The sequence below is a fragment of the Bombina bombina genome, chromosome 1 (assembly GCF_027579735.1).
Source record: "Bombina bombina isolate aBomBom1 chromosome 1, aBomBom1.pri, whole genome shotgun sequence".
Lineage (NCBI taxonomy): Eukaryota > Metazoa > Chordata > Amphibia > Anura > Bombinatoridae > Bombina > Bombina bombina.
The window spans coordinates 1,279,319,906-1,279,346,315 of NC_069499.1; the positions used below are offsets into that span (position 1 = coordinate 1,279,319,906).

General features: G+C 37.7%; 1 protein-coding gene across 1 annotated transcript in view; it reads left to right on the forward strand.

The window, feature by feature from the left end:
* The window catches only part of LOC128648613 (pyrethroid hydrolase Ces2e), a 237,738-nt gene that overhangs the window by 192,843 nt on the left and 18,485 nt on the right, over positions 1 to 26,410 (forward strand). The window contains exons 11-12 of the mRNA XM_053701386.1: positions 13,147 to 13,296; positions 13,397 to 13,469. Coding sequence (XP_053557361.1) covers positions 13,147 to 13,296; positions 13,397 to 13,469 — 223 coding nt within the window. The remainder of the gene's footprint in view (positions 1 to 13,146; positions 13,297 to 13,396; positions 13,470 to 26,410) is intronic.

Consider the following 26,410-nt stretch of genomic DNA (forward strand, 5'->3'; position numbering starts at 1 on the left):
ATTATACCTATGAACCCCTAATCTGCTGCCCCTAACATCGCCAACACCTATATTATATTTATTAACTATAAAACAGGGTTTTTTTTTAGTAAAGCTCACCTAAAATAATAATAATAATAAACGCTATAGTGCAACCTAGAAAAACATATTTAGAAAAAGCAAAAAGAAAGAAGATTCCACAAAATAAGTGCAATCTCAAAGTCTAGGATACAAAGCACATATAGACACAGGACCAGAAGATTCAATGCAAAAACAATAATTCTTTATATGTGAATATGTATATAAAGTGCATAAAAGAACACACATGTATGTACAATTCAAAGCATACAATACATCAACCATACAAATACATTCATACTCATAACAGTAAAAAGGGGTACCCCAATTGAGCAGCAAGAAATGTTCAACTTATTATTAATAAGGTGCACCATATGAGTCCAGAGACTGTAATTTCCAATTTTAACAAAATATTGGAACAAACTTTAGGATGCTTTTGAGTACATGCAGTTAATTGCATAAGCCAACCATCATAGATCAGAAATTGCACAGGAAAAAACTTTGAAATCATGCAGTTAGTTGAATAAGCCAGATGTCATGAAGCAAGAGTCATAGCGTTATTGCAAAAGATCGTCAGTGCAATATAGATTAATATGTTAGGCTCATAAAGCTCAGTCCTGTCCAAACATCCAGATGTTCTGTGTAAATGTTAGCAGTCAAGCAGTAAAGCAAAGTTCATTCCTTATCAGTATTGCAACAATAACAAAGCGCAGTCTCTGTAGCAAGAGCTCAGTTGCAATAAAAAGGATATAAGTACTATACACATTTCATAGGTGCATTTTCACTTATTGAACAGAAAGCCATAAAGTCACTTTGCAAATATATATGCTTCATAAGCACATCGCCACTTATCATAGACAGGTAATCACATACCAGCCGCATCGATAGATAGACACTCCCAGAAAATTGTGGGTTGCTCTCCATGCAATCATTGTGTTTGTTGTCAGTATGTAAAACGAACTAAAACATTTATGAGCAATACTGAAAAAACCTATCAAATTAAATCTTTTATTAATTGCTCAACGACTGGTGTAATATATCTACTGTCATGTTCCTGCCCATTATTTTACGTAGGCAAAACCTACAGGGAGTTTCGTTCCAGAATAAGTGAACATCGTGACGATGTAAAAGATTTTAATATCGATAGTCCTATAGCAAGGCACTTTGCACAATGCCACCAGTCTAGGACAGATGATCTAAAATTTATTGGTATTGAAGCAGTTAAATCCAGCAAACGAGGTGGTGATATTGACACCATTCTCCTACAAAAAGAGACTCGTTGGATTTATTACTTGAATACTTTATCCCCACACGGCCTTAATGAAAAATTAGAGTTCGCCTCTTTTTTGAAATGATAAATCTCTCCTCTTAATTGAAGAGAATTATAACTTCCTTCTATCCATGCAGTTTAGGGTCTTCGGCCTCCAGGAATTTGATAGCAAAAATTATAATAAATTTGATTAATTTGGTACATTATTATAGACATGAATATGAATCTTTTACTAAAATGCCTTCCCTGTGACCTAATTTCGAAAATCTAAGGGACGTTAAAGAAATAGAAAACTATTTGCTATATATATATTTTTTGGTACTAATATTGTATGTATGTGGTGGAATGAATGTTGTATTAAATTGATGTGCTATGGCCTATGTAATCTATTGATGAGTAATACTGTATAATTGTTTTGAATATGACAGCGATTAAAATGCAGCTGTCAGTTTGAAAATAACAATGAGCTCTTACGCAATACTGTTAACGGAACGAGCCTCCAAGTCAGATGACCAAAACAACCAATAAATGGATACGTAAGCCGTAGCTACGTCATACCCGGAAGAAGCTCCGAGCGACCACGAGGGTGGAGCGAAACGCGCATGGGGACGCGTTGGCAGGTCGCTATCTAACACCTAAATCCCACTCAAGGGGAGAGTTACCCCTTTTGAAAGCAAGTATCAAGAATCTTTGTATTGGGACACTGTGCCGCTTTTGACAATATACTCACAGACGGATGAGGATCACGTTGCTCCAAATACAAGCATGCCGCTCGATGCGGCTGGTATGTGATTACCTGTCTATGATAAGTGGCGATGTGCTTATGAAGCATATATATTTGCAAAGTGACTTTATGGCTTTCTGTTCAATAAGTGAAAATGCACCTATGAAATGTGTATAGTACTTATATCCTTTTTATTGCAACTGAGCTCTTGCTACAGAGACTGCGCTTTGTTATTGTTGCAATACTGATAAGGAATGAACTTTGCTTTACTGCTTGACTGCTAACATTTACACAGAACATCTGGATGTTTGGACAGGACTGAGCTTTATGAGCCTAACATATTAATCTATATTGCACTGACGATCTTTTGCAATAACGCTATGACTCTTGCTTCATGACATCTGGCTTATTCAACTAACTGCATGATTTCAAAGTTTTTTCCTGTGCAATTTCTGATCTATGATGGTTGGCTTATGCAATTAACTGCATGTACTCAAAAGCATCCTAAAGTTTGTTCCAATATTTTGTTAAAATTGGAAATTACAGTCTCTGGACTCATATGGTGCACCTTATTAATAATAAGTTGAACATTTCTTGCTGCTCAATTGGGGTACCCCTTTTTACTGTTATGAGTATGAATGTATTTGTATGGTTGATGTATTGTATGCTTTGAATTGTACATACATGTGTGTTCTTTTATGCACTTTATATACATATTCACATATAAAGAATTATTGTTTTTGCATTGAATCTTCTGGTCCTGTGTCTATATGTGCTTTGTATCCTAGACTTTGAGATTGCACTTATTTTGTGGAATCTTCTTTCTTTTTGCTTTTTCTAAATATGTTTTTCTAGGTTGCACTATAGCGTTTATTATTATTATTATTTTAGGTGAGCTTTACTAAAAAAACCCTGTTTTATAGTTTATTAACATATTAGCTCTTATTAAGAGTTGTTCAAACCATTGAGTCTCGAGTAAACAGCTCCCTATCAATATTAATTATTCATAAATTATCAAAGTCGGTTATTATCATATATTTTTTGATTATTATATTTCTTTTTGGACCAGTTTATTTTATCTATCAAAGTAATTCCTGAGTGGCCAGGACCCTATTTTAGTCATGGCGTTCAAATTAACTGATGAGCGTTGGAATACAGATATATCTGAAGCTTTTTCAACAAAAGAGAGTGTGCAGATTGAGGGAGAGGAGGAACTAATTAATGACGTAGTCTCTGCATTTAAATGTTATAAGAAAAAACTGACAAAGCAAGTTAAAGTGAAGTGGGAATATCAAAGTTTATCTAACTATCTAAAAATGGAAATCATACCTAGAGGGTTGAGAATTAGGCTAGATCCAGGTATCAACTTAAGAGGGATAGATGCTAACAATGAATTTATTGAGAAATGGAATGAAATCTTGACAAAATGTTCACTTGATTTAATTTCATTAATGATTGCAGAGGACGAGAAGAAACTAGAGAATTGTAAAGTGGAAGTTGATACTGTCTATGAAAAATTGAAATATTATGAAAGTGATTCCTCTTTTGAGAAATTAAACAAGGAGACTCAGAAATTAATTGAAAAATTGCAGAGTGAGATAAAATCGAGAAAAAGACGTAAATTGATTAGAGATCAAGATGACTATAGGAGAAACAAAGTCTATATTTATCGCAATAAATTTAACAGTAGGAATCATTATGATTCCGGAACTGATGGATCCGATATGGATTCTGACCCAGATAATGGAAACCAAGAAAGTAATCAAGAGATACGCCCTTTAGGGGTAGGACCAGGAGAGGGGGGAAGTGGAGACACGCGAAGGCCCCCATCAGAAAGGAGAGGTGGGGGGGGGGAGGGAGAAGGAACAGAAGTCATTACATGATTACAAGAAACCGATTGAGGTACAATTAACACCTAAGTCTACATCACTTCTCGGCGAACCCCCTGTAAAACAAAAATCCAATATTGTCAATTTGTCCACGTTTCCTCTTAATCAACAGCATATTAGTCTGTTGGAAAAAGGCCTAAGCTTTTGTCCCTCAAATAGACTTGATCTCTTTGAAATTACAAAAGATCTGCACTTATTTGCACGGAAGTTAGCCTTAAAAAAGATTATGGCACCTCGAACAACTATTAACCTCAGGAGTGCTGAGGACAGAGAGGCCATCCATAATCTAGAAACCCTTGCATATGAACAATCTTTGGAACCAATGATAATATGCCCCCATACTGATATGAGGAAAAAATCAACCTATATGCCATCTTTCTCATCCATTCCAAATATTGCGGTATTTGTTCAAAGTGTTACTGAACAATTTGCACAGATTCAATTCACTGGTGTATTGAATGATAACTTATCAAAAGGAGAGCGGAAAGCCCTAGAAGATTTGATCGCCCATAATGAACTGGTAGTAAAACCAGCCGATAAGGGCGGGAATGTTGTCATTCTTGACCAAGATTATTATATCAGTGAGGCGATGCGCCAACTTCAAGATACTGAGCAATATGTTCCAGTCACCTTTGATGATTTTCAGAGATCCCATAGTGAACTCTTATTTATTCTTAATGATGCGAGAAGATACAATTTAATCAATAGTCAAGAACAAGGGTATATGTACAATGCTAAACCAGTGACCCCAGTTTTTTACTGGATACCCAAGTTGCACAAATCGCTTGAAAAACCTCCCGGCCGTCCCATAATTTCTGGGATCGGTGGTCCAACAGAAGGTATCAGTAGGTATATTGACCATTTTTTGAAACCATTTGTCGGTGAACTTCGCACTTTTGTGCAAGATTCTACCGACGTGATTAAAAAACTTGATGGCATCACTATCTCTGAAAAAATGCTTTTTGTTTCTTTGGACGTAGAGTCCTTATACTCTTCGATCCCCCATGCAGTTGGAATAAAGGCCTGTAAATCCTTTTTAACAACTAGAGGACCAGGCTACTCTAAACATACTCAATTTGTTGTGGATCTTTTGGAGTTTGTCTTAAACAACAATATTTTCCTTTTTAATGGAAGGTATTACAGACAGAAACGCGGTACGGCCATGGGGGCCACATGTGCACCAACCTATGCTTGCCTCCACCTTGGCTGGTGGGAAGATAATATTGTATTTAGTGAACACTCTGATTGGGTTGATGCACATGTGGCCCTCTGGATCCGCTATGTGGATGACATTCTCATTTTGTGGGATGGCACTGAACAAGATCTGTTGGAATTTGTTTCGGTCCTTAACCATAACGACCTTAATATTTTCTTAACCTGTAATTATCATCTAAATGAAATAAGTTTTCTGGATCTCCTTGTTGCTAGAAGAGATAATATGATAGTTACTCAGGTATATAGAAAACCGACAGCATCTAATAGTGTGTTGTTGGGATCAAGCCATCATCCAGAAAATCTAAAGAAAAATATTCCTTATGGGCAATTTTTAAGGCTACGACGGATTTGCACTGATGATTGGGTTTTCAAAAAGCAGGCGGATGAGATGGCAGACAGATTTCTGGCTAGAGGATACTCTAGAAGATGCATAAAGAGGGCTCTCTTTAAGGCAAGGAACATGAATAGAAGAGATCTTCTATTTAAAAACCAGACTAATACAAATGAGGAAGATAAGACAACTACTAAAATTAGGTATATCACGAGATACAATTCCCATTGGGGAAAGATTAAAAGAATATTACAAGAAAATTGGCATCTCCTCTCCCTTGATCCAGCCCTTAAAGAATATGTGGGTGATTATCCACTTATGACCGCGCGAAGGGCTAAAAACCTAAAAGACTTTTTAGTCAGAAGTGAGTTTAACCAAGTCAGGAATACTAATTGGTTAGATAGACACTCCCAGAAAATTGTGGGTTGCTCTCCATGCAATCATTGTGTTTGTTGTCAGTATGTAAAACGAACTAAAACATTTATGAGCAATACTGAAAAAACCTATCAAATTAAATCTTTTATTAATTGCTCAACGACTGGTGTAATATATCTACTGTCATGTTCCTGCCCATTATTTTACGTAGGCAAAACCTACAGGGAGTTTCGTTCCAGAATAAGTGAACATCGTGACGATGTAAAAGATTTTAATATCGATAGTCCTATAGCAAGGCACTTTGCACAATGCCACCAGTCTAGGACAGATGATCTAAAATTTATTGGTATTGAAGCAGTTAAATCCAGCAAACGAGGTGGTGATATTGACACCATTCTCCTACAAAAAGAGACTCGTTGGATTTATTACTTGAATACTTTATCCCCACACGGCCTTAATGAAAAATTAGAGTTCGCCTCTTTTTTGAAATGATAAATCTCTCCTCTTAATTGAAGAGAATTATAACTTCCTTCTATCCATGCAGTTTAGGGTCTTCGGCCTCCAGGAATTTGATAGCAAAAATTATAATAAATTTGATTAATTTGGTACATTATTATAGACATGAATATGAATCTTTTACTAAAATGCCTTCCCTGTGACCTAATTTCGAAAATCTAAGGGACGTTAAAGAAATAGAAAACTATTTGCTATATATATATTTTTTGGTACTAATATTGTATGTATGTGGTGGAATGAATGTTGTATTAAATTGATGTGCTATGGCCTATGTAATCTATTGATGAGTAATACTGTATAATTGTTTTGAATATGACAGCGATTAAAATGCAGCTGTCAGTTTGAAAATAACAATGAGCTCTTACGCAATACTGTTAACGGAACGAGCCTCCAAGTCAGATGACCAAAACAACCAATAAATGGATACGTAAGCCGTAGCTACGTCATACCCGGAAGAAGCTCCGAGCGACCACGAGGGTGGAGCGAAACGCGCATGGGGACGCGTTGGCAGGTCGCTATCTAACACCTAAATCCCACTCAAGGGGAGAGTTACCCCTTTTGAAAGCAAGTATCAAGAATCTTTGTATTGGGACACTGTGCCGCTTTTGACAATATACTCACAGACGGATGAGGATCACGTTGCTCCAAATACAAGCATGCCGCTCGATGCGGCTGGTATGTGATTACCTGTCTATGATAAGTGGCGATGTGCTTATGAAGCATATATATTTGCAAAGTGACTTTATGGCTTTCTGTTCAATAAGTGAAAATGCACCTATGAAATGTGTATAGTACTTATATCCTTTTTATTGCAACTGAGCTCTTGCTACAGAGACTGCGCTTTGTTATTGTTGCAATACTGATAAGGAATGAACTTTGCTTTACTGCTTGACTGCTAACATTTACACAGAACATCTGGATGTTTGGACAGGACTGAGCTTTATGAGCCTAACATATTAATCTATATTGCACTGACGATCTTTTGCAATAACGCTATGACTCTTGCTTCATGACATCTGGCTTATTCAACTAACTGCATGATTTCAAAGTTTTTTCCTGTGCAATTTCTGATCTATGATGGTTGGCTTATGCAATTAACTGCATGTACTCAAAAGCATCCTAAAGTTTGTTCCAATATTTTGTTAAAATTGGAAATTACAGTCTCTGGACTCATATGGTGCACCTTATTAATAATAAGTTGAACATTTCTTGCTGCTCAATTGGGGTACCCCTTTTTACTGTTATGAGTATGAATGTATTTGTATGGTTGATGTATTGTATGCTTTGAATTGTACATACATGTGTGTTCTTTTATGCACTTTATATACATATTCACATATAAAGAATTATTGTTTTTGCATTGAATCTTCTGGTCCTGTGTCTATATGTGCTTTGTATCCTAGACTTTGAGATTGCACTTATTTTGTGGAATCTTCTTTCTTTTTGCTTTTTCTAAATATATTTATTAACCCCTAATCTTCCCCCCCAACGTCGCCGCCACCTACCTACACTTATTAACCCCTAATCTGCCAACCGAACATCGCCCTCACTATAATAAATTTATTAACCCCTAAACCGCCGCACTCCCGCCTCGCAAACACTATAATACATTTTATTAACCCCTAATCTGCCCTCCCTAACATCACCGCCACCTACCTACAATTATTAACCCCTAATCTCCCACCCCCAACGTCGCAGCTACTATAATAAAGTTATTAACCCCTAAACCTAAGTCTAACCCTAACCCCCCCTAGCTTAAATATAATTTAAATAAAACAAAATAAATGTACTATAATTAAATAAATTATTCCTATTTAAAACTAAATACTTACCTATCAAATAAACCCTAATATAGCTACAATATAACTAATAGTTACATTGTAGCTATTTTAGGATTTATATTTATTTTAACTAGGTACAATAGCTATTAAATAGTTAATAACTATTTAATAGCTACCTACTAATTACAAAATTACCTGTAAAATAAATCCTAACCTAAGTTACAAATACACGTAACTCTACACTATCAATAAATTAATTAAATAAATTAACTACAATTATCTAAACTAAAATACAATTAAATAAACTAAACTATAATACAAAAACCCCCCACTAAATTACAAAAAATAAAAAAAATATTACAAGAATTTTAATCTAATTACACCTAATCTAAGCCCCCTAATAAAATAAAAAAAGCCCCCCAAAATAATAAAATTCCCTACCCTAAACTAAATTACAAAGTAATCAGCTCTTTTACCAGCCCTTAAAAGGGCTTTTTGCGGGGCATTGCCAGCCGGTCACCGATGGGACAGAAGAGGACATCCGGACCGGCAGAAGTCTTCATCCTATCCGGGCAGAAGAGGACATCCGGACCGGCAGACATCTTCATCCTTCTGGAGTGGAGCAGAGCCATCTTCTATCCAGCCAACGCGAGCCATCCTCTTCTTCCGACGGACTAACGACGAATGAAGATTCCTTTAAATGACGTCATCCAAGATGGCGTCCCTCAAATTCCGATTGGCTGATAGGATTCTATCAGCCAATCGGAATTAAGGTAGGAAAAATCTGATTGGTTGATTTAATCAGACAATCGGATTGAAGTTCAATCCGATTGGCTGATTGGATCAGCCAATAGAATGCGAGGTCAATTCTATTGGCTTGTAATATTTTTTTATTTTTTGTAATTTAGTGTTGTTTTTTTTTTGATTATAGTTTAGTTTATTTAATTGTATTTTAGTTTAGATAATTGTAGTTAATTTATTTAATTAATTTATTGATAGTGTAGTGTTAGGTGTATGTGTAATTTAGGTTAGCATTTATTTTACAGGTAATTTTGCAATTATTTTAACTAGGTAGCTATTAAATAGTTATTTTACTATTTAATAGCTATTGTACCTAGTTAAAATAAATACAAAGTTGCCTGTAAAATAAATATAAATCCTAAAATAGCTACAATGTAATTATTAGTTATATTGTAGCTATATTAGGGTTTATTTTATAGGTAAGTATTTAGTTTTAAATAGGATTAATTTATTTAATTATAGTAAAATTATTTTGTTTTATTTAAATTATATTTAAGTTAGGGGGGTGTTAGGGTTAGGGTTAGACTTAGGTTTAGGGGTTAATAACTTTATTATAGTAGCGGTAATGTTGGGGGCTTCAGATAAGGGGTTAATAATTGTAGGTAGGTGGCGACGATGTTAGGGAGCGCAGATTAGTGGTTAATAAAATTTATTATAGTGTTTGCGAGGCGGCAGTTTAGGGGTTATTACATTTATTATGGTGGCGGCGATGTCTAGTCGGCAGATAAGAGGTTAATAATTAGGGATTCATAGCTATAATGTAGGTTGCAGCGGTGTCCAGAGCGGCAGATTAGGGGTTAATAGTATAATTCAGGTGTCAGCGATAGCGGGGGCGGAAGATTAGGGGTTAATAAGTGTAAGGTTAGGGGTGTTTAGACTCAGGGTTCATGTTAGGGTGTTAGGTGTAGACTTAGAAAGTGTTTCCCCATAGGAAACAATGGGGCTGTGTTAGGAGCTGAACGCTACTTTTTTGCAGGTGTTAGGTTTTTTTTCAGCCAGCTCAGCCCCATTGTATTCTATGGGGATATCGTGCCCGAGCACGTTTTTCCAGCTTATCGCTACCGTAAGCAACGCTGGTATTAAGGGTTGAAGTGGAGCTAAATTTGGCTCAACGCTCACTTTTCTGAGGCTAATGCAGCCATTCAGAAAACTCATAATACCAGCGTTGGCTTAAGGGAGCGCTGGAAAAAAAAGGAGCTTTAGAGACGCAGGTTTTTACCAACAAAACTCCAAATCTAGGCCCTAGTTTTTACTTTAATAAAACAGTACAAATATTGCTTTAAACACCCTTTTAAATAATAAACGCAAGTTAAAGGGACACTGTACCCAAAAAATTTCTTTCGTGATTCAGATTGAGCATGAAATTTTGAGCAACTTTCAAATTTACTCCTATTATCAAAGTTTCTTCATTCTCTTGGTATCTTTATTTGAAATGCAAGAATGTAAGTTTAGATGCCGGCCCATTTTTGTGAACAACCTGGGTTGTCCTTGCTGATTGGTGGATAAATTCATCCACCAATAAAAAAGTGCTGTCCAGAGTACTGAAACCAAAAAAAAGCTTAGATGCCTTCTTTTTCAAATAATGATAACAAGAGAACGAAGAAAAATTGGTAATAGGAGTAAATTAGAAAGTTGCTTAAAATTGCATGCTCTATCTGAATTACAAAAGAAAAAATTTGGGTTCAGTGTCCCTTTAAGTATGAACATCAGCATGAAATAAAGTGCTTGGACGTTAAAATATGTTCATATAAAAAAACTAAACTTTTTAATTGCACACATGATGAACTGATATAATTTATGTTCATAAATACTACAGTTTTTACTTCAATAAAAAGGCACAAATATTGCTCAAATTACACTTTGACCCTTTCAATGTGTATGATGAAACATGATTGTCATTCATACTGTGTCTTTAGAGCGGATAATGCCCACGTGTTTTCATACAGAGGGGTGATTTTCAGAGCTAAGCATGCGCCCCCACATACTCTTACCCCCACATATGAGGTGGCCAAATTGCTTGGTATCACCTGGGGAATATGAGTATGCCAGGGACAACACCCTGAATGGGTGTGGTGATGTCAACAGTCCCGGAAACCTGGAACAGGCAGCAGTTAGGAGAAATATTCAAAAACCTCAATCTCCCTTAAAGCCTTAGAAATATCTAACACTTAATGTTTGAAAAGCAATTGCATTGGATATGTAAAAGTAAAACTCAATTTAATGGAAAAAATACACATTTACATATACTTATTCTTATTATAGGCCATCAGAAAAAGGCCCAGAGATCCTCTTGACCCCTTCAGGCTCGCCGGAAACAGGAGTTAAAAAGCAGAGGTCTTAAGACTGCTGCTCCTTAACTCTTCCTCTACCTCTGAGGCAGCGGACAGCAATCAGTCCGATCGGATATGATTGGGTTGATTGACACCCCCTGCTAGCAATTGGCCGCAAATCTGCAGGGGGCGGCATTGCAAAAGCATTTTTTGTGAAATGCTTGTGCAGCAATACATTCTGACAGCATATGCTGTCAGCATTTATCGATGTGCAGCGGACATGATCGATACAGCAGATCATGTCCGTCCGCACATTGATAATGCGGCCCCTATGTGGTGAAGAGGGGCTCTGTCTCTCATCACTCTGTGTTAACAGCTTACCGACTTGAGGCATCAGGTCTCTGGATGTAAGTGATAAAATTAGCTCTACCGAAACGTAAAACGTATTTATGATAGTAGGTCTGTTTTTTAAGAATAGATGCAGAATACTCATAAGGAAAAACTAAATAATTAATACACAGGCAAAAAGTTAACCCTTCACAACCTAAAATCATGAGATCTTCATGAAAAAAAAAACATATTTTTGGATTTCATTTTCCTTTAATCATGTTTTTCTGGGGGGGGGGTTATTGTGATCGACCCCTTAATGTTAAAATATATTTGAGGGGTCTTATTATACCTTCAATATAAATAAGGATGCCCAAGTTAAACTGTACCCATAGTAAGGGAACTATTTTGAATAATGACAAGAAGTTCTCACAATTAAAAAGATGCAAATATTTACTTCTTTGTATTATTAAATTTGAGTATTGTAGTAGGACTAACAATGCAAAGCTTAGATCCTAAGAGGCCCATTTATCAAGCGTATGGAGCTTGTGAGCCTGTGTTTCTGGCGAGTCTTGTGAGCTACTGGTGCAATGCTGAATACGGAGAGCGTATTTCTCTCCGCATTCAGCGAGGTCTTGCGGACCTGATCCGCACTGTCGGATCAGGTCCGCAAGACCGTTGTTAAATAGGCCTCTAAAAGTTCCCTTTCATCCAAAGGTCTGAAACAATACTGATTGATACAATGGAATTTACCAATCATAGCTTAAACACAGGGACGTATTAAAGGCGCAGATAGTGATTTGAGAATATAGCGAGAAGTTGCAAAATTATTGGGTTGAGAGTGAAAGATGGAAGAGGTTGGATGACAGCCAGTTTAAAAGAACAGAGACTGAATACATTGGGGTAGATTTCCCAATGTCTGTACGACATGATACGCTGTAGCGTATCATGTCCGACAGACATCGCTGAATGTCGACAGCATACGCTGTCGGCATTTATCATTGCACAAGCAGTTCACCAGAACTGCTTGTGCAATGCTGCCCCCTGCAGATTTGCGGCCACCCCCTGCAAATTTGTGGCCGTTAACAGGGGGTGTCAATCAGCCCGATCGTATAGGATCTGGCAGATTGATGTCCGCAGCCTTAGAGGCAGCGGGCAAGTTATGAAGCAGCGGTCTTTAGACCGCTGTTTCATAACTGCTGTTTCAGGCAAGCCTGAAGGCCCTTGTTAAATCGACCCCATACACTTATAAGGAAATTAAACCCAAAAGTTGTATTTATTCTAAAGTTAAATTTTTTTTTTTATTATCACGTGTACTTTGTTCTCATGATATTCTTTGTTGAAAAGCAGGTAGGAAGTATTTTTGTTCTCCAAAAATATATATTAGTCCTAAGTAGATATAAATACTGCAAACATCTGTCAAAAGTTATTTCAAGAAATAAATGTTACAATAAACAGATATGAATATACTGTGCACCAGAATATAGTTTTATATATTTGGAATGATTTAAGGCGATACAATTGTTACAAATAAGGGGTATGTTCTTATTTGTGACAGTTATTAAGATGTCCCTTCTTTTTCTCTTTTAGACTCTGGTCTCCCTGTTTACTTCTATGAATTTCAGCATCGATCCTCATTGTTTCATAATTCTGTGGCAGATTATGTAAAAGCCGATCATCTATCTGAGCTTATATTTGTTTTGGGAGGCCCATTCATGGAAAAGAACGTCATGTTTAGCAGTAAGTGATTCACCTGCTTTTTAGCACATTCCTAACTGTACACATTTTATATTTATGGAACTTCAAGAAGTCATTAACAAAATATTTCTTCCTTCACAAGCTCCTGCCACCGATGAAGAAAAATCCTTAAGCAAAACAATTATGAAATACTGGGCCAACTTTGCTCGATATGGGTAAAATATGTTATTTTTTCCTCTCACCAGTTTAAAGTATTTCTTTTTATCGATCACTAATAACTATGTGCCAAAGTAATCTTGGTATCTTGACACCAGTCTTGTTTATGGATTGATGTCCACAGCCTTAGAGCAGGTGGACCAGTTATGGATCAGCGATCTAAAGACCGCTGCTTCATAACTGCCATTTCCAGCGAGCCTGAAGGCTCGCGCGGAAACAGGGGGATAATTCGACCCCTAAGTCTCATCAGTACTGAATAGTATATAATAAAAAAAAAAACAGAAAGGCACATTTTAGCTTTCAGGGCTGTTTCTGTCACTAAGGGGATCAGTTTTTTTAAAACTGGGCCCTTAATAAGGTAAAGTATCTCATGTAGGGTTGCCACCTCAGCCATGTTTTCCTGGACACTTATGAGTTACACATGCTGCAGGGTGTGCAGGAAGGAACATGTATTGTGTTTCTGGACAGCACTATTCATATTCCTCCCTGCACACCCTGCAGCATGTGTAATTTATAAGTGTTCTGTATTTTAAGGGACGGGTGGCAACCCTAATCTCATGAGATAGTGATACATGTGACCACTGTTAATGTTACATTTTAGATCCAAAACTATAAAAATGATAACTTTGGGGTATATTCTACATACGATTTTAAAAAACTTTCAATTTACTTAAATTAGCAAATTTATTTAATTATTTTGGAATTCTCGTCAAATTGATTGACAGATGACAGTTTGTAAAATAACTAATCCTTGTTTCCCCCCGGGGCGTTCAGCCCCTTTGCATAAACGTCACGGCCCGGAGGGAAACAAGGATTGGTTCTTTTACGAATCGTCTTCTGTCAATCAATTTGACAAAACGGCGAACGGGAGAGCTGTGCTTATCGTTGCAGCGGTAAATAGGTAAAAATTCTGCAAAATATATACATATAAAAGATTTTGGCCTAGATTTAGAGTTTTGTCGGTAAGGACCCGTGTAGCTAACGCCGGCTTTTTTCTGGCCGCACCATAAAAATAACTCTGGTATTGAGAGTCCACATAAAGGCTGCGTTAGGCTCCAAAAAAGGAGCGTAGAGCATTTTTAACGCAGCTTCAACTCTCGATACCAGAGTTGCTTACGCAAGCGGCCAGCCTCAAAAACGTGCTCGTGCACGATTCCCCCATAGAAAACAATGGGGCTGTTTGAGCTGAAAAAAAACCTAACACCTGCAAAAAAGCCGCGTTCAGCTCCTAACGCAGCCCCATTGTTTGCTATGCGGAAACACTTCCTAAGTCTGCACCTAACACCCTAACATGTACCCCGAGTCTAAACACCCCTAGCCTTACACTTATTAACCCCTATTCTGCCGCCCCCGCTATCGCTGACCCCTGCATATTATTATTAACCCCTAACCTGCCGCTCCGTAAACCGCCGCTACTTACATTATTCTTATGTACCCCTAATCTGCTGCCCTAACATCGCCGACTCCTATATTATATTTATTAACCCCTAATCTGCCCCCCTCAACGTCGCCTCCACCTACCTACACTTATTAACCTCTAATCTGCCGAGCGGACCTGAGCGCTACTATAATAAAGTTATTAACCCCTAATCCGCCTCACTAACCCTATAATAAATAGTATTAACCCCTAATCTGCCCTCCCTAACATCGCTGACACCTAACTTCAATTATTAACCCCTAATCTGCCGACCGGAGCTCACCGCTATTCTATTAAATGTATTAACCCCTAAAGCTAAGTCTAACCCTAACACTAACACCCCCCTACATTAAATATAATTTTAATCTAACGAAATTAATTAACTCTTATTAAATAAATTATTCCTATTTAAAGCTAAATACTTACCTGTAAAATAAATCCTAATATAGCTACAATATAAATTATAATTACATTGTAGCTATTTTAGGATTAATATTTATTTTACAGGCAACTTTGTAATTATTTTAACCAGGTACAATAGCTAATAAATAGTTAAGAACTATTTAATAGTTACCTAGTTAAAATAATTACAAAATTACCTGTAAAATAAATCCTAACCTAAGTTACAATTAAACCTAACACTATACTATCATTAAATTAATTAAATAAAATAATTACAATTACCTACAATTAAACCTAACACTACACTATCAATAAATTAATTAAATACAAAATCTACAAATAACTACAATGAAATAAACTAACTAAAGTACAAAAAATAAAAAAGAACTAAGTTACAAAAAATAAAAAAATATCTACAAACATAAGAAAAATATTACAACAATTTTAAACTAATTACACCGCTTCAGCTCGGCAGATTAGGGGTTAATAAGTGTAGGCAGGTGGAGGCGACGTTGAGGGGGGCAGATTAGGGGTTAATAAATATAATAAAGGGGTCGGCGGTGTTAGGGGCAGCAGATTAGGGGTACATAAGGATAACGTAGGTGGCGGCGCTTTGCGGTCGGCAGATTAGGAGTTAATAAGTGTAGGTAGCTGGCGGCGACGTTGTGGGGGGCAGGTTAGGGGTTAATAAATATAATATAGGGGTCGGCGGTGTTAGGGGCAGCAGATTAGGGGTACATAAGGATAACGTAGTTGGCGGTCAGCAGATTAGGGGTTAAAAAAATGTAATCGAGTGGTGGCGATGTGGGGGGACCTCGGTTTAGGGGTACATAGGTAGTTTATGGGTGTTAGTGTACTTTAGAGCACAGTAGTTAAGAGCTTTATAAACCGGCGTTAGCCCAGAAAGCTCTTAACTACTGACTTTTTTCCTGCGGCTGGAGTTTTGTCTTTAGAATTCTAACGCTCATTTCAGACACGACTCTAAATACCGGAGTTAGAAAAATCCCATTGAAAAGATAGGATACGCAATTTACGTAAGGGGATCTGTGGTATGGAAAAGTCGCGGCTGAAAAGTGAGCGTTAGACCCTTTTTTGAGTGACTCCAAATACCAGAGTTAGCCTAAAACCAGCGTTAGGAGCCTCTAACGCTGGTTTTCACGGCTAACGCCAAACTCCTAATCTAGGCCTTCATGAATTAAACCCTTGTTAATTTTTAAAAGTCTGTCCAATGCCGTGGGGTTCAGTGTCCCTTTAATTGAAGGTAAAAATCCACTATGCTGATATAATACATCAGTTTGTACAGTGTGTTCTAAATCACCATTGGCAACAGAAATTTAGCATAACATTTATTGTGTATCAAATATATACTGTGTCATCAGCTCCTTAAAAGATCTGTTACTTTTTATATTTGATACACAATAAATGTTATTTTTTAACTTTATTTCTATTGCCAGTGGTGATTTGAAGTTGACACACTGTACAAACTGACATATACAATAGCCCTTTCAGACTTCTTTTGAAATAAGCCCTTTGTGCAATTTGTAAGGGAAATGCCCATTTATATGTGTGAGATAAACCTATTGTAATCCGAACCCATCCTCAACACTGCTAAGACATGTGATGGGTAATCATTGATCATTTGCTATATTGTCACTTTTAATATTTTACAAATATTGTATTTTGCAATATTTAGATTTATTGTTTGTAAAAGTATCGTTTCCAGCTTGGCGTGATCTTAAAACAAGATGAAGACTTTCGGTTTCTATTACATGGATTTATCTATCTGCATAGAAGTTGTTTAAACGGGATTGCGCCTTCATGAACAGGTTTTTTTTATAGGGTACATTGCTTCATGCATGCTAATTCCAAACACGTTCATGACAGTGTGTTTTACAGTGCTTGCACCTAGATTACTGAACTCACATTCACAAAGGGTCGATCACGTTTACAAGTTCAAAAATGTAGGCACAAGCACTGTAAAAAACACTGTCATGAACATATTTGGAATTAGCATGCATGAAAGCTCGTAACCTATAAAAAAAACCTGATCACAAAAGCACATTCTGGTTTGAACATCTTTGAACATCAATTTGTTTTGTTTTTTAAATAAAAAAAAATGTCTGCAGGGTAGGATACCTCCTTACCCTCCAACCTCCCTGATCCCTCCCAAACAGCTCTTTAACCCTCCCCCCCCTCTAACTAGTGCCACCATCTTAGGTACTGGCAGCTGTCTGCCAGTACCTATCATACCCCTTTATGTATTTGTTTTTACATTTTATTTTTTCTCTCTCCCCCTCTCTTTTGCGCTCTCTCTCTCTTCCTCTTTGGCGCTCTCTCCCCTCTCTTTTGCACTCTCTCTCCCCTCTCTTTTGCTCTCTTACCCCTCTCTTTTGCGCTCTCTCTCTCCCCCTCTTTTGCTCTCTCTCCCCCCCCTTTTGCTCTCTCTCCCTCCTCTTTTGCTCTCTCTCTCCCCCTCTTTTGCTCTCTCTCCCCCTCTTTTGCTCTCTCTCTCCCCCTCTTTTGCTCTCTCTCTCCCCCTCTTTTGCTCTCTCTCTCTCCCCCTCTTTTGCGCTCTCTCCCCCCTCTCTTTTGCGCTCTCTCCCCCCTCTCTTTTGCGCTCTCTCCCCTTCTCATTTGCGCTCTCTCTCCCCTTCTCTCTTTTGCGCTCTCTCCCCCTCTCTTTTGCACTCTCTCTCTCTCTTCCCCCTCTCTTTTGAGCTCTCTCTCTCCCCCCTCTCTTTTGTGCTCTCTCTCTCTCCCCTCTCTTTTGTGCTCTCTCTCTCCCCCTCTTTTGTGCTCTCTCTCTCCCCCTCTTTTGTGCTCTCTCTCTCCCCCTCTTTTGTGCTCTCTCTCCCCCCCTCTTTTGTGCTCTCTCTTCCCCCTATTTTGATTGCTTTCCCTCTTTCCCTCCTCTCTTTTGGTCTCTCCGATCTCTTTTGGTATCTCCCATCGGCCACGCGCGCTCCCGCAAGGCCACACCCCAGCACGCCCATCGGCCACGCCCCCAACACTGCACGCCCGGCCACACCCCCACCAGGCAGCTTTCGCTGTGCGCATTCCTCTGCTGTATGTATAATATAGGATGATCACATTTCCAAATAGAATCTGCTAACAAAAGGCCCCAGGCATGAATGTGTTTTCTACTGTATAGAAAACTGTAATCAAAATGAAAAGGACAAATACAAATTTCATTTTGCAGTTTAAGATATTTCATTAAAAAAATTAACCTCTTATGTTTCAAAATGATGCGTTTACTGAGCAAGTTTTCATTTTTTAAATTACACACTGTAAATTGTGAAAGTGATTTTTCGGGATTTGCTCTATTGAGTTTAATTGGGATACATCACCAGCAGTGCGATATATTCCACTCTCTGAAGTGCAGGTTATGAGTACGGTGTCAGCCATGTTTGTCTTGCCACCTTTTCAGTAGCAAGGCTTTATAGTGTGAGCTAGGTAGTGCAGGTGTAGTTGCAGTTAGGTTACGCAGGCAATATATGAAGTGTTCCGACACAAAAACCGCGTTTGGTTTCAGTAAATAACTGTGCTGTGTAGGAACACTGCAAATACGGCTCCCGCCCACTGAAAGTGTCAACAAGTGGCGATGCTTATATCCTATTGGGGACACATCACCCCTCGCCGGCACTTTGCGGGTCCACCTCCTTTATATAAATATACAGATAGATGATAAAGGAGATTTGAGAGAGGTTAAATGTCTTCCAGGTTCTACCGCTCAGAAATTTAAATCTTATTTCAGGAATTGTTAAGGCAGCTATAAAAAAAGACAGTGAGTTGGATGTTATTGTTCACCTAGGTACAAATGATCTGGCTAGCAATGATGGTGTTGCTGTGAAAAATGAGTTTTTTAAAACAAGGAAGTTGTTTAGATCATGTAGCTGCATCTGTGTCCTTTTCTGCTGTTTTATCTGTGTATAGACACAGGACGTAGGAAGAATGCAGTATTATAGAATTAAACTCTTGGTTAGAGAGGTGGTGCAGGGAGAGAATATTTGGGGGGGTAGTTATCAAGCTGTCAACCTCAAATACGCTGGAATTCCGCAGCGTATTTGTGGCGAGGCTGATTCGCCTTAGTTATCAAAGGCTAGAGACCGGCAAAAGTAGAATTTAGTGACGTAAGCTTCGATCCGCCGGACTCAGTCCGACACAGATCGATTCTTACGTCACTCCAGATGTTCCGCACACAAGTGTGGCACAATCTGACTACTTTTGCTAGTTATCAAAAAACTAGCAGGTACGCTCGGCACTTTTCCGGCCCAGCGTACCTGGTTTTCAATCCCATAGGAATCAATGGGAGTCTGACCATAGCGAAAGTACAAGTTCGCTGCTGCCAGACATCCCATTGATTTCTATGGGAGATGTCTGCACCTAACACCCTAACATGTACCCAGAGTCTAAACACCCCTAATCTGTCCCCCCCTACACCGCCGCAACTAAATAAATGTATTACCCCCTAAACCGCTGCTCCCGGAGCCCACCGCAAGCTACTCTATACATATTAACCCCTAAACCGCTGCTCCCTGACCCCGCCGCAACTATAATAAATGTATTAATCCCTAAACCGCCACTCCAGGACACCGCCGCAACCTATATTATACCTAGTAACCCCTATCCTAGGAATAATTTATTTAATGATAGTGTAGTGTTAGGTGTAATTGTAACTTAGGTTAGTTTTTATTTTACAGGTAAATTTCTCTTTATTTTAGCTAGGTAGCTATTAAATAGTTAATAACTATTTAATAGCTATTGTACCTAGTTAAAATAAATTGAAAGTTACCTGTAAAATAAAAATAAATCCTAAGATAGCTACAATATAATTATTATTTATATTGTAGCTATATTAGGGTTTATTTTAAAGGTAAGTATTTAGTTTTAAATAGGATTAATTTAGTTAATAATAGAAATATTATTTAGATTTATTTAATTAATATTTAAGTTAGGGGGGTGTTAGGGTTAGTGTTAGACTTAGGTTTAGGGGTTAATAAATTTATTACAGTGGCGGCGGTGTAGTGGGGGGCAGGATAGGGGTTAATAAATGTATTATAGGTGGCGACGGTGTAGGGGGGGCAGATTAGGGGTTAATAAATTTAATATAGGTTGCGGCAGGGTCCGGGAGCGGCGGTTTAGGGGTTAAACTATTTATTTAGTTGCGGCGAGGTGCGGGATCAGCAGGATAGGGGTTAATAACTTTATTATAGAGGGCGGCGGTATAGGGGGGCAGAATAGGGGTTACTAGGTATAATGTAGGTTGCGGCGGTGTCCGGGAGCGGCGGTTTAGGGGTTAATACATTTATAAGAGTTGCGGCGGGGTCTAGGAGCGGTGGTTTAGGGGTTAATACATTTATAAGAGTTGCGGCGGGGTCTAGGAGCGGCGGTTTAGGGGTGAATACATTTATAAGAGTTGCGGCGGTTTAGGGGTTAGTAACTTTATTGAGTTGCGGGGGGCTCTGGGGGCGCCGGTATAGGGGGTAGAACAGTGTAGTTTAGTGTGGGTGCTTAGTGACAGGCTAGCAATAAAGCTGTAAAAAAGCCAAAGAGCAGCGAGATCAGATGAGTGATAACTCTCACAGTCCGCTGCTCATCGCCCCGTACTTGGTGCGCGGCTTTTTGACAGATTTATTGATAACTTAGGCAAATTTTTTCAGGTCTGCGGCGGCGATGGTAGGCGAGCTTAGGAGGCCGTATTGGGCCAGCGAAGGCAGGAAAGTTGACACGTTGATAACTACCCCCCATAGTTTTGTTAGCCATCAAAGCCCTGTTTGGCTTGATAGTAACTTGTATAAGAAGGATGGTTTGCATCTGGATATTAAAGGGACAGGAGTACTGAGTAAAGAATTTAAAGGGACACTGAACCCAAATTTTTTCTTTCGTGATTCAGATAGAGCATGACATTTTAAGCAACATTCTAATTTACTCCTATTATCAAATTTTCTTTATTCTCTTGGTATCTTTATTTGAAATGCAAGAATGTAAGTTTAGATGCCGGCCCATTTTTGGTGAACAACCTGGGTTGTCCTTGCTGATTGGTGGATACATTCATCCACCGATAAAAAAGTGCTGTCCAGAGTTCTGAACCAAGAAACAAGTTCAGATTCCTTCTTTTTCAAAAAAAAAGATAGCAAGAGAACGAAGAAAAATTGATAATAGGAGTAAATTAGAAAGTTGCTTAAAATTGCATGCTCTATCTGAAAAATCCATTTAAAGACTTTATTAGCAGCAATTTAAACTAAAGAAGGGGGCAGTGTTAACATACTAATCTGTCCCCCAGAGAATGACAAGACAGTCGACCAAAGTTTACATTCTTGTTTTTTTAATTAAAATACAAAAAACATTACTTTTAGGAATAAGATTTTGAATAATGTAGACAGGGGTTGTATTGACCATGCAAAAGGATTTGAGAATTCTAGAAATGTTCTATGTCCAATGTGCACAATTAATTGTAGTTTAGTAAGTAAATTACCTGCACTTACTGCAATAATGATTCAAGATAAATTGGATTTAGTAGCTATAACAGAGACATGGTACAATGACTCTCAAGACTGGGGAACAGTCATACCTGGCGGAGTTGCTCTGTACGTGAAAGGAAATATTAAAGTAACTGAAATTGTAGAAAAAAATGACAATGTAGAAAGTGTTTGAGTAACTATAGAAACTGAAGGGAAACAGGTGTTTAGAATAGAAGTAGTATATAGACCACCATTACAAGATGAAGCATCAGATAATTTATTAATTGATGAAATAGCCAAAATTACAATGAAGGGCAATGTTATAGTAGTGGGGGACGTTAATATGCCTGATGTAGACTGGGAAGTACCTGTTGCCAAATCAACTAGAAGTAAATATATTCTGAAATCTTTACAAGGGGAATCTCTTGAGCAACTAGTAAAAGAACCAACACGTAAAGGAACTATATTAGATTTAGTACTTACAAACAGTGATATAGTATCTGAGGTGTCTGTGGGTGAGAACGTAGGTTCTAGTGATCATCAGTCTGTATAGTTTAATATTCAGGCAAAGGTACTGTGCAACCATAGTAAAACAAAAGTCTTAGACTACTACATAGCAGAGGGCTAATTATGGCCTAACCCAACAAACATATATAAAGCTTTAAATAAAATGGATGAGCAGTTGTGCAAAGTAAACAAATATAAAAAATACTCAGGTCATCTCTATTTGAATTCTAGTGTACTATACTCATGAGGCCGAATGTGTTTCATCTATCAAGACTATCCAGCTGCAAAAATTGACTGCATTATACAAAGTGTTCAATAGAAATTTCTGCATTACAGCACTCAAAAATAACAATATCTGTGACCAGGGTTAAGATTTCTGCAGTACAGAATATCTTAAAAGGTTAACTAAAGTAAACAATTGTATTATATGTCCATTTGATAATGGAATTACAGTCTGGGAGACTTACTTCACTTAAAACACTCAAGTCTGTGTATCCTTATTTAATATGTATTAGGTGAACATTAGTTCAAAATGTCACAATAAAACAGATGGGGTTTAAATGGAAAACTGATACATAAAGCCTGAGGTGTTTATATCCGTCATCCATGCGGCTTGTGATTGTTCTCCGTACAGCACTGCAGCCTGAGAGATAGCTTCCTGAGAAGTCTCAGGGTCAGGTGGGTTAGGATTTCTGTCAGGAACTGAGTTATGTTTTATCTTTCTCTCCGCAAAGCTCACATCACTCCACCAGAGTTATAGGAATGTGCTCCGGCTATAGACATATGTACAGCTCCTGCCATTAGATACTGGAAATAATCCAAACTGCCGCGGGGCACTGGAAGTCTGCACAATCAATCACCTCCACTTCTGCTTCCACATCCACAGAGACCTGACCAGGGGGCCATTTATGTATCAGCTAATGCTGGCAAAGAATTTGTAGGCAAAATAACTGCTCCCTGGTTCAGAGCAAGATCAGGGGTCTCAGTTTTGTGCTCTTCTGTAGGGACCTCATCAGTAGAGTAATGCTTAGCTTACCTCTTTTTTAAAGCAGGATAGATGCTCAAATAAAAGTTGCTTGAGTGTGCCTAAGATCTGTCTAGTTTTAGTTCCCATATTTATGAGCTTCCAAACTATCAGTAACATACAGCATATAAGCTGTCTACTTGAGAGCCTCTTCTCATAAGGGTTGCCATAGGCCTCAATGCTCCATAACATTTAAACAGTAAATGAATCAGCAAAACTAATATCTAGAGATTCAGGACAATTTTCTAGTGATCATCAGTCTGCATGGTTTAATATTCAGGCAAGGGTACTGTGCAACCATAGTAAAACAAAAGTCTTAGACTTTAGAACAACTGATTTTTCTTACATGGGAGGATACCTTGATGAATCTCTAAAAAGGGATTCCACAGATTACAAGAGTACAAGAACAGTGGGAATATTTTAAAATGCTATTCTAGATGCAACTAAACACTGTATTAGGCTTGTTTGTAAAAGTAAAGAAAACCAATATGGTTTTAAGAGAAGAAACACATGCAGTTAAGACAAAAAAGACAGTCTATAAAAAAAATCTAACTCACTGGCTCAGAAGAGGATAAGGAAAAATGGAGAACCCATCAAAAGATGACAAAACAGTTAATCAGAAAGGCTAAAGCTGATGCAGAAAAGAAAATAGCACAATCTGTAAAAAAACGGTGACAAAACCTTCTTTAGATATATCAGTGAAAGGAGAAAAACTAAAAGAAGGAAAGTTAGATTTAAGAATGATGAGAGAGTAGTGGAAGAAGATAAACAAATAGCAAACTGTTTAAATGATTACTTTTGTTCAGTCTTTACAACAGATGGTAAAGATAGTGATTTTTTATTAAGGGATGTTACTGTAAATAATAATAATATTTTTCTTTTTACAGAGGAAGAGGTCAAAAAGGCTTTATCAAAAATAAAGAAAATAAGTCTGTGGGTCCAGATAATATTCATCCAAGAGTTCTAAGAGAACTTTGATCCGTAATAGCTACTCCATCCAGTCACTTAAACAGGAGTTGTTCCAAAAGACTGGAAAATTGCAAATGTAATCCCTCAGCATATTCTTCCCTACTACCCTTTTTATGAAAACTATAGGCCAGTCAGTTTGACCTCAATTGCAGGGAAATTAATGGAAACAATTTTAAAGGAAAGACTTGTATCTTTCCTTCAAACAAACAACTTAGAAGACAAAGGACACCATGGTTTCACTGCTGGAAGATCATGTCAGACTAATCTAATTGATTTCTTTGACCATGTAACTAAAATAAGACCAGGTAGGAGCCATAGATGTTGCATGTCTAGACATTAGCAAAGCATTTGACACCGTCCCACACAACAAACTTATTCACAAAATGTATTGCCTTGGAATAGATGCTAAGATTGTTAAGTGGGTAAAAGGCTGGCTTAAAGATAGACGACAGAGGGTTTTAATTAATGGAGTACATTCAAATGAGGCATCAGTTACTAGTGGTGTTCCCCAAGGGTCAGTTCTTGGGCCTGTTTGCTTAACATGTTTATAAGTGATTTTGGAAGTGGGCTTAAGGGGAAGGTTTGCTGCTGATACAAAAATTTGTAACAGGGTAGATGTTCCAGGAGGGGTTGATCAAATGAACTGTGATATTAAAAAAACTAAAGGACTGGTCAAATAAATGGGATTTGAAATTTAATATTACCAAGAGCAAAATTATGCATATAGGATCCAAAAACCCAAAGGCCAATTATAGTCTCAATGGTACATTACTAACTGTAACTAAAGAAGAAAGGGACTTGGGAATTATTATTTTAGATTTAAAATTTGGTACACAATGCAGCAGCGCAGCCAGTAAGGCTAGTCGAATACTTGGGTGCATTGGAAAAGGTATTAGTAGCAGAAATAGCAAGGTTCTTGCCATTTTACAGATCATTAGTTAGACCAAATCTGGAATACTGTGTACAGTTCTGGAGACCATATCGTCAGAAAGATATAAATAAACTAGAAGCTGTCCAAAGGAGGACTACTAAAATGGTACATGGTCTAAAATATAAAAACTTACAAAGAAAGACTCTATGATCTAAATATGTATAGTTTAGAGCAGTGATTTTCAACCTTTTTTTTGGCGTGGCACACTTTTTTACATTAAAAAATCCTGCGGCACACCACCATCCCAATATTTTACAAAATAACACATTGTAGCTTAATACAGTGTGTATATATATTTATATATATGTATGTATATATATATATATATATATATATATATACATACATATACATATACATATACATACACACAAACATACATACATACACACACACTGTACTGTGCTGTCATGCCATGCCTCCTACAAACTATACATGACATATTGACATTCATTCACAAACAATCATAATGATTGTCTGTGAATGAATGTCAATATGTCATGGTTGTAAATGATGCCTGATGAGCCTGTCACATACCTCCCAATATTTCAAAATTTGAAAGAGGGACACCCCCACACTGGGAAAAGTCCCCCCCATCAGTCATCATCTCACTTAAAATAAAAAAACGGCCCAGAATAAAAAAACAAGCAAAATTTAAAAAATGTCACATTGTTGTCAGTCTGCCGCGGCACACCTGAGGATCTCTCACGGCACACTAGTGTGCCACGGCACACTGGTTGAAAAACACTGGTTTAGAGGATAGAAGGGAAAGAGGTGACATGATAGAAACCTTCAAATATATGAAGGGGCTTAATAAAATAGAAGCTGAAAGCATTTTTCACAAAAAAATAAATGCCAAAACAAGGGGTTACAATCTAAAGTTAGAGGGTAGCAGATTCAGGAGACATATGAGAAAGCATTTTTTACAGAAAGGGTGGTGGATTCATGGAATAAACTTCCATTTGAGGTGGTAAACCCAAAGACTGTAAAGGAATTCAAAAATGCCTGGGACATGCATAAGGCTATCCTAAGGAAAAAGTAACATGTAATATGGGTAGACTTGATGGGCTTTTCTGGTTTTTATCTACCGTCAAATTCTATGTTTCTATGATTATATATACAGGGAGTGCAGAGTTATTAGGCAAATTAGTATTTTGACCACATCATCCTCTTTATGCATGTTGTCTTACTCCAAGCTGTATAGGCTCAAAAGCCTACTACCAATTAAG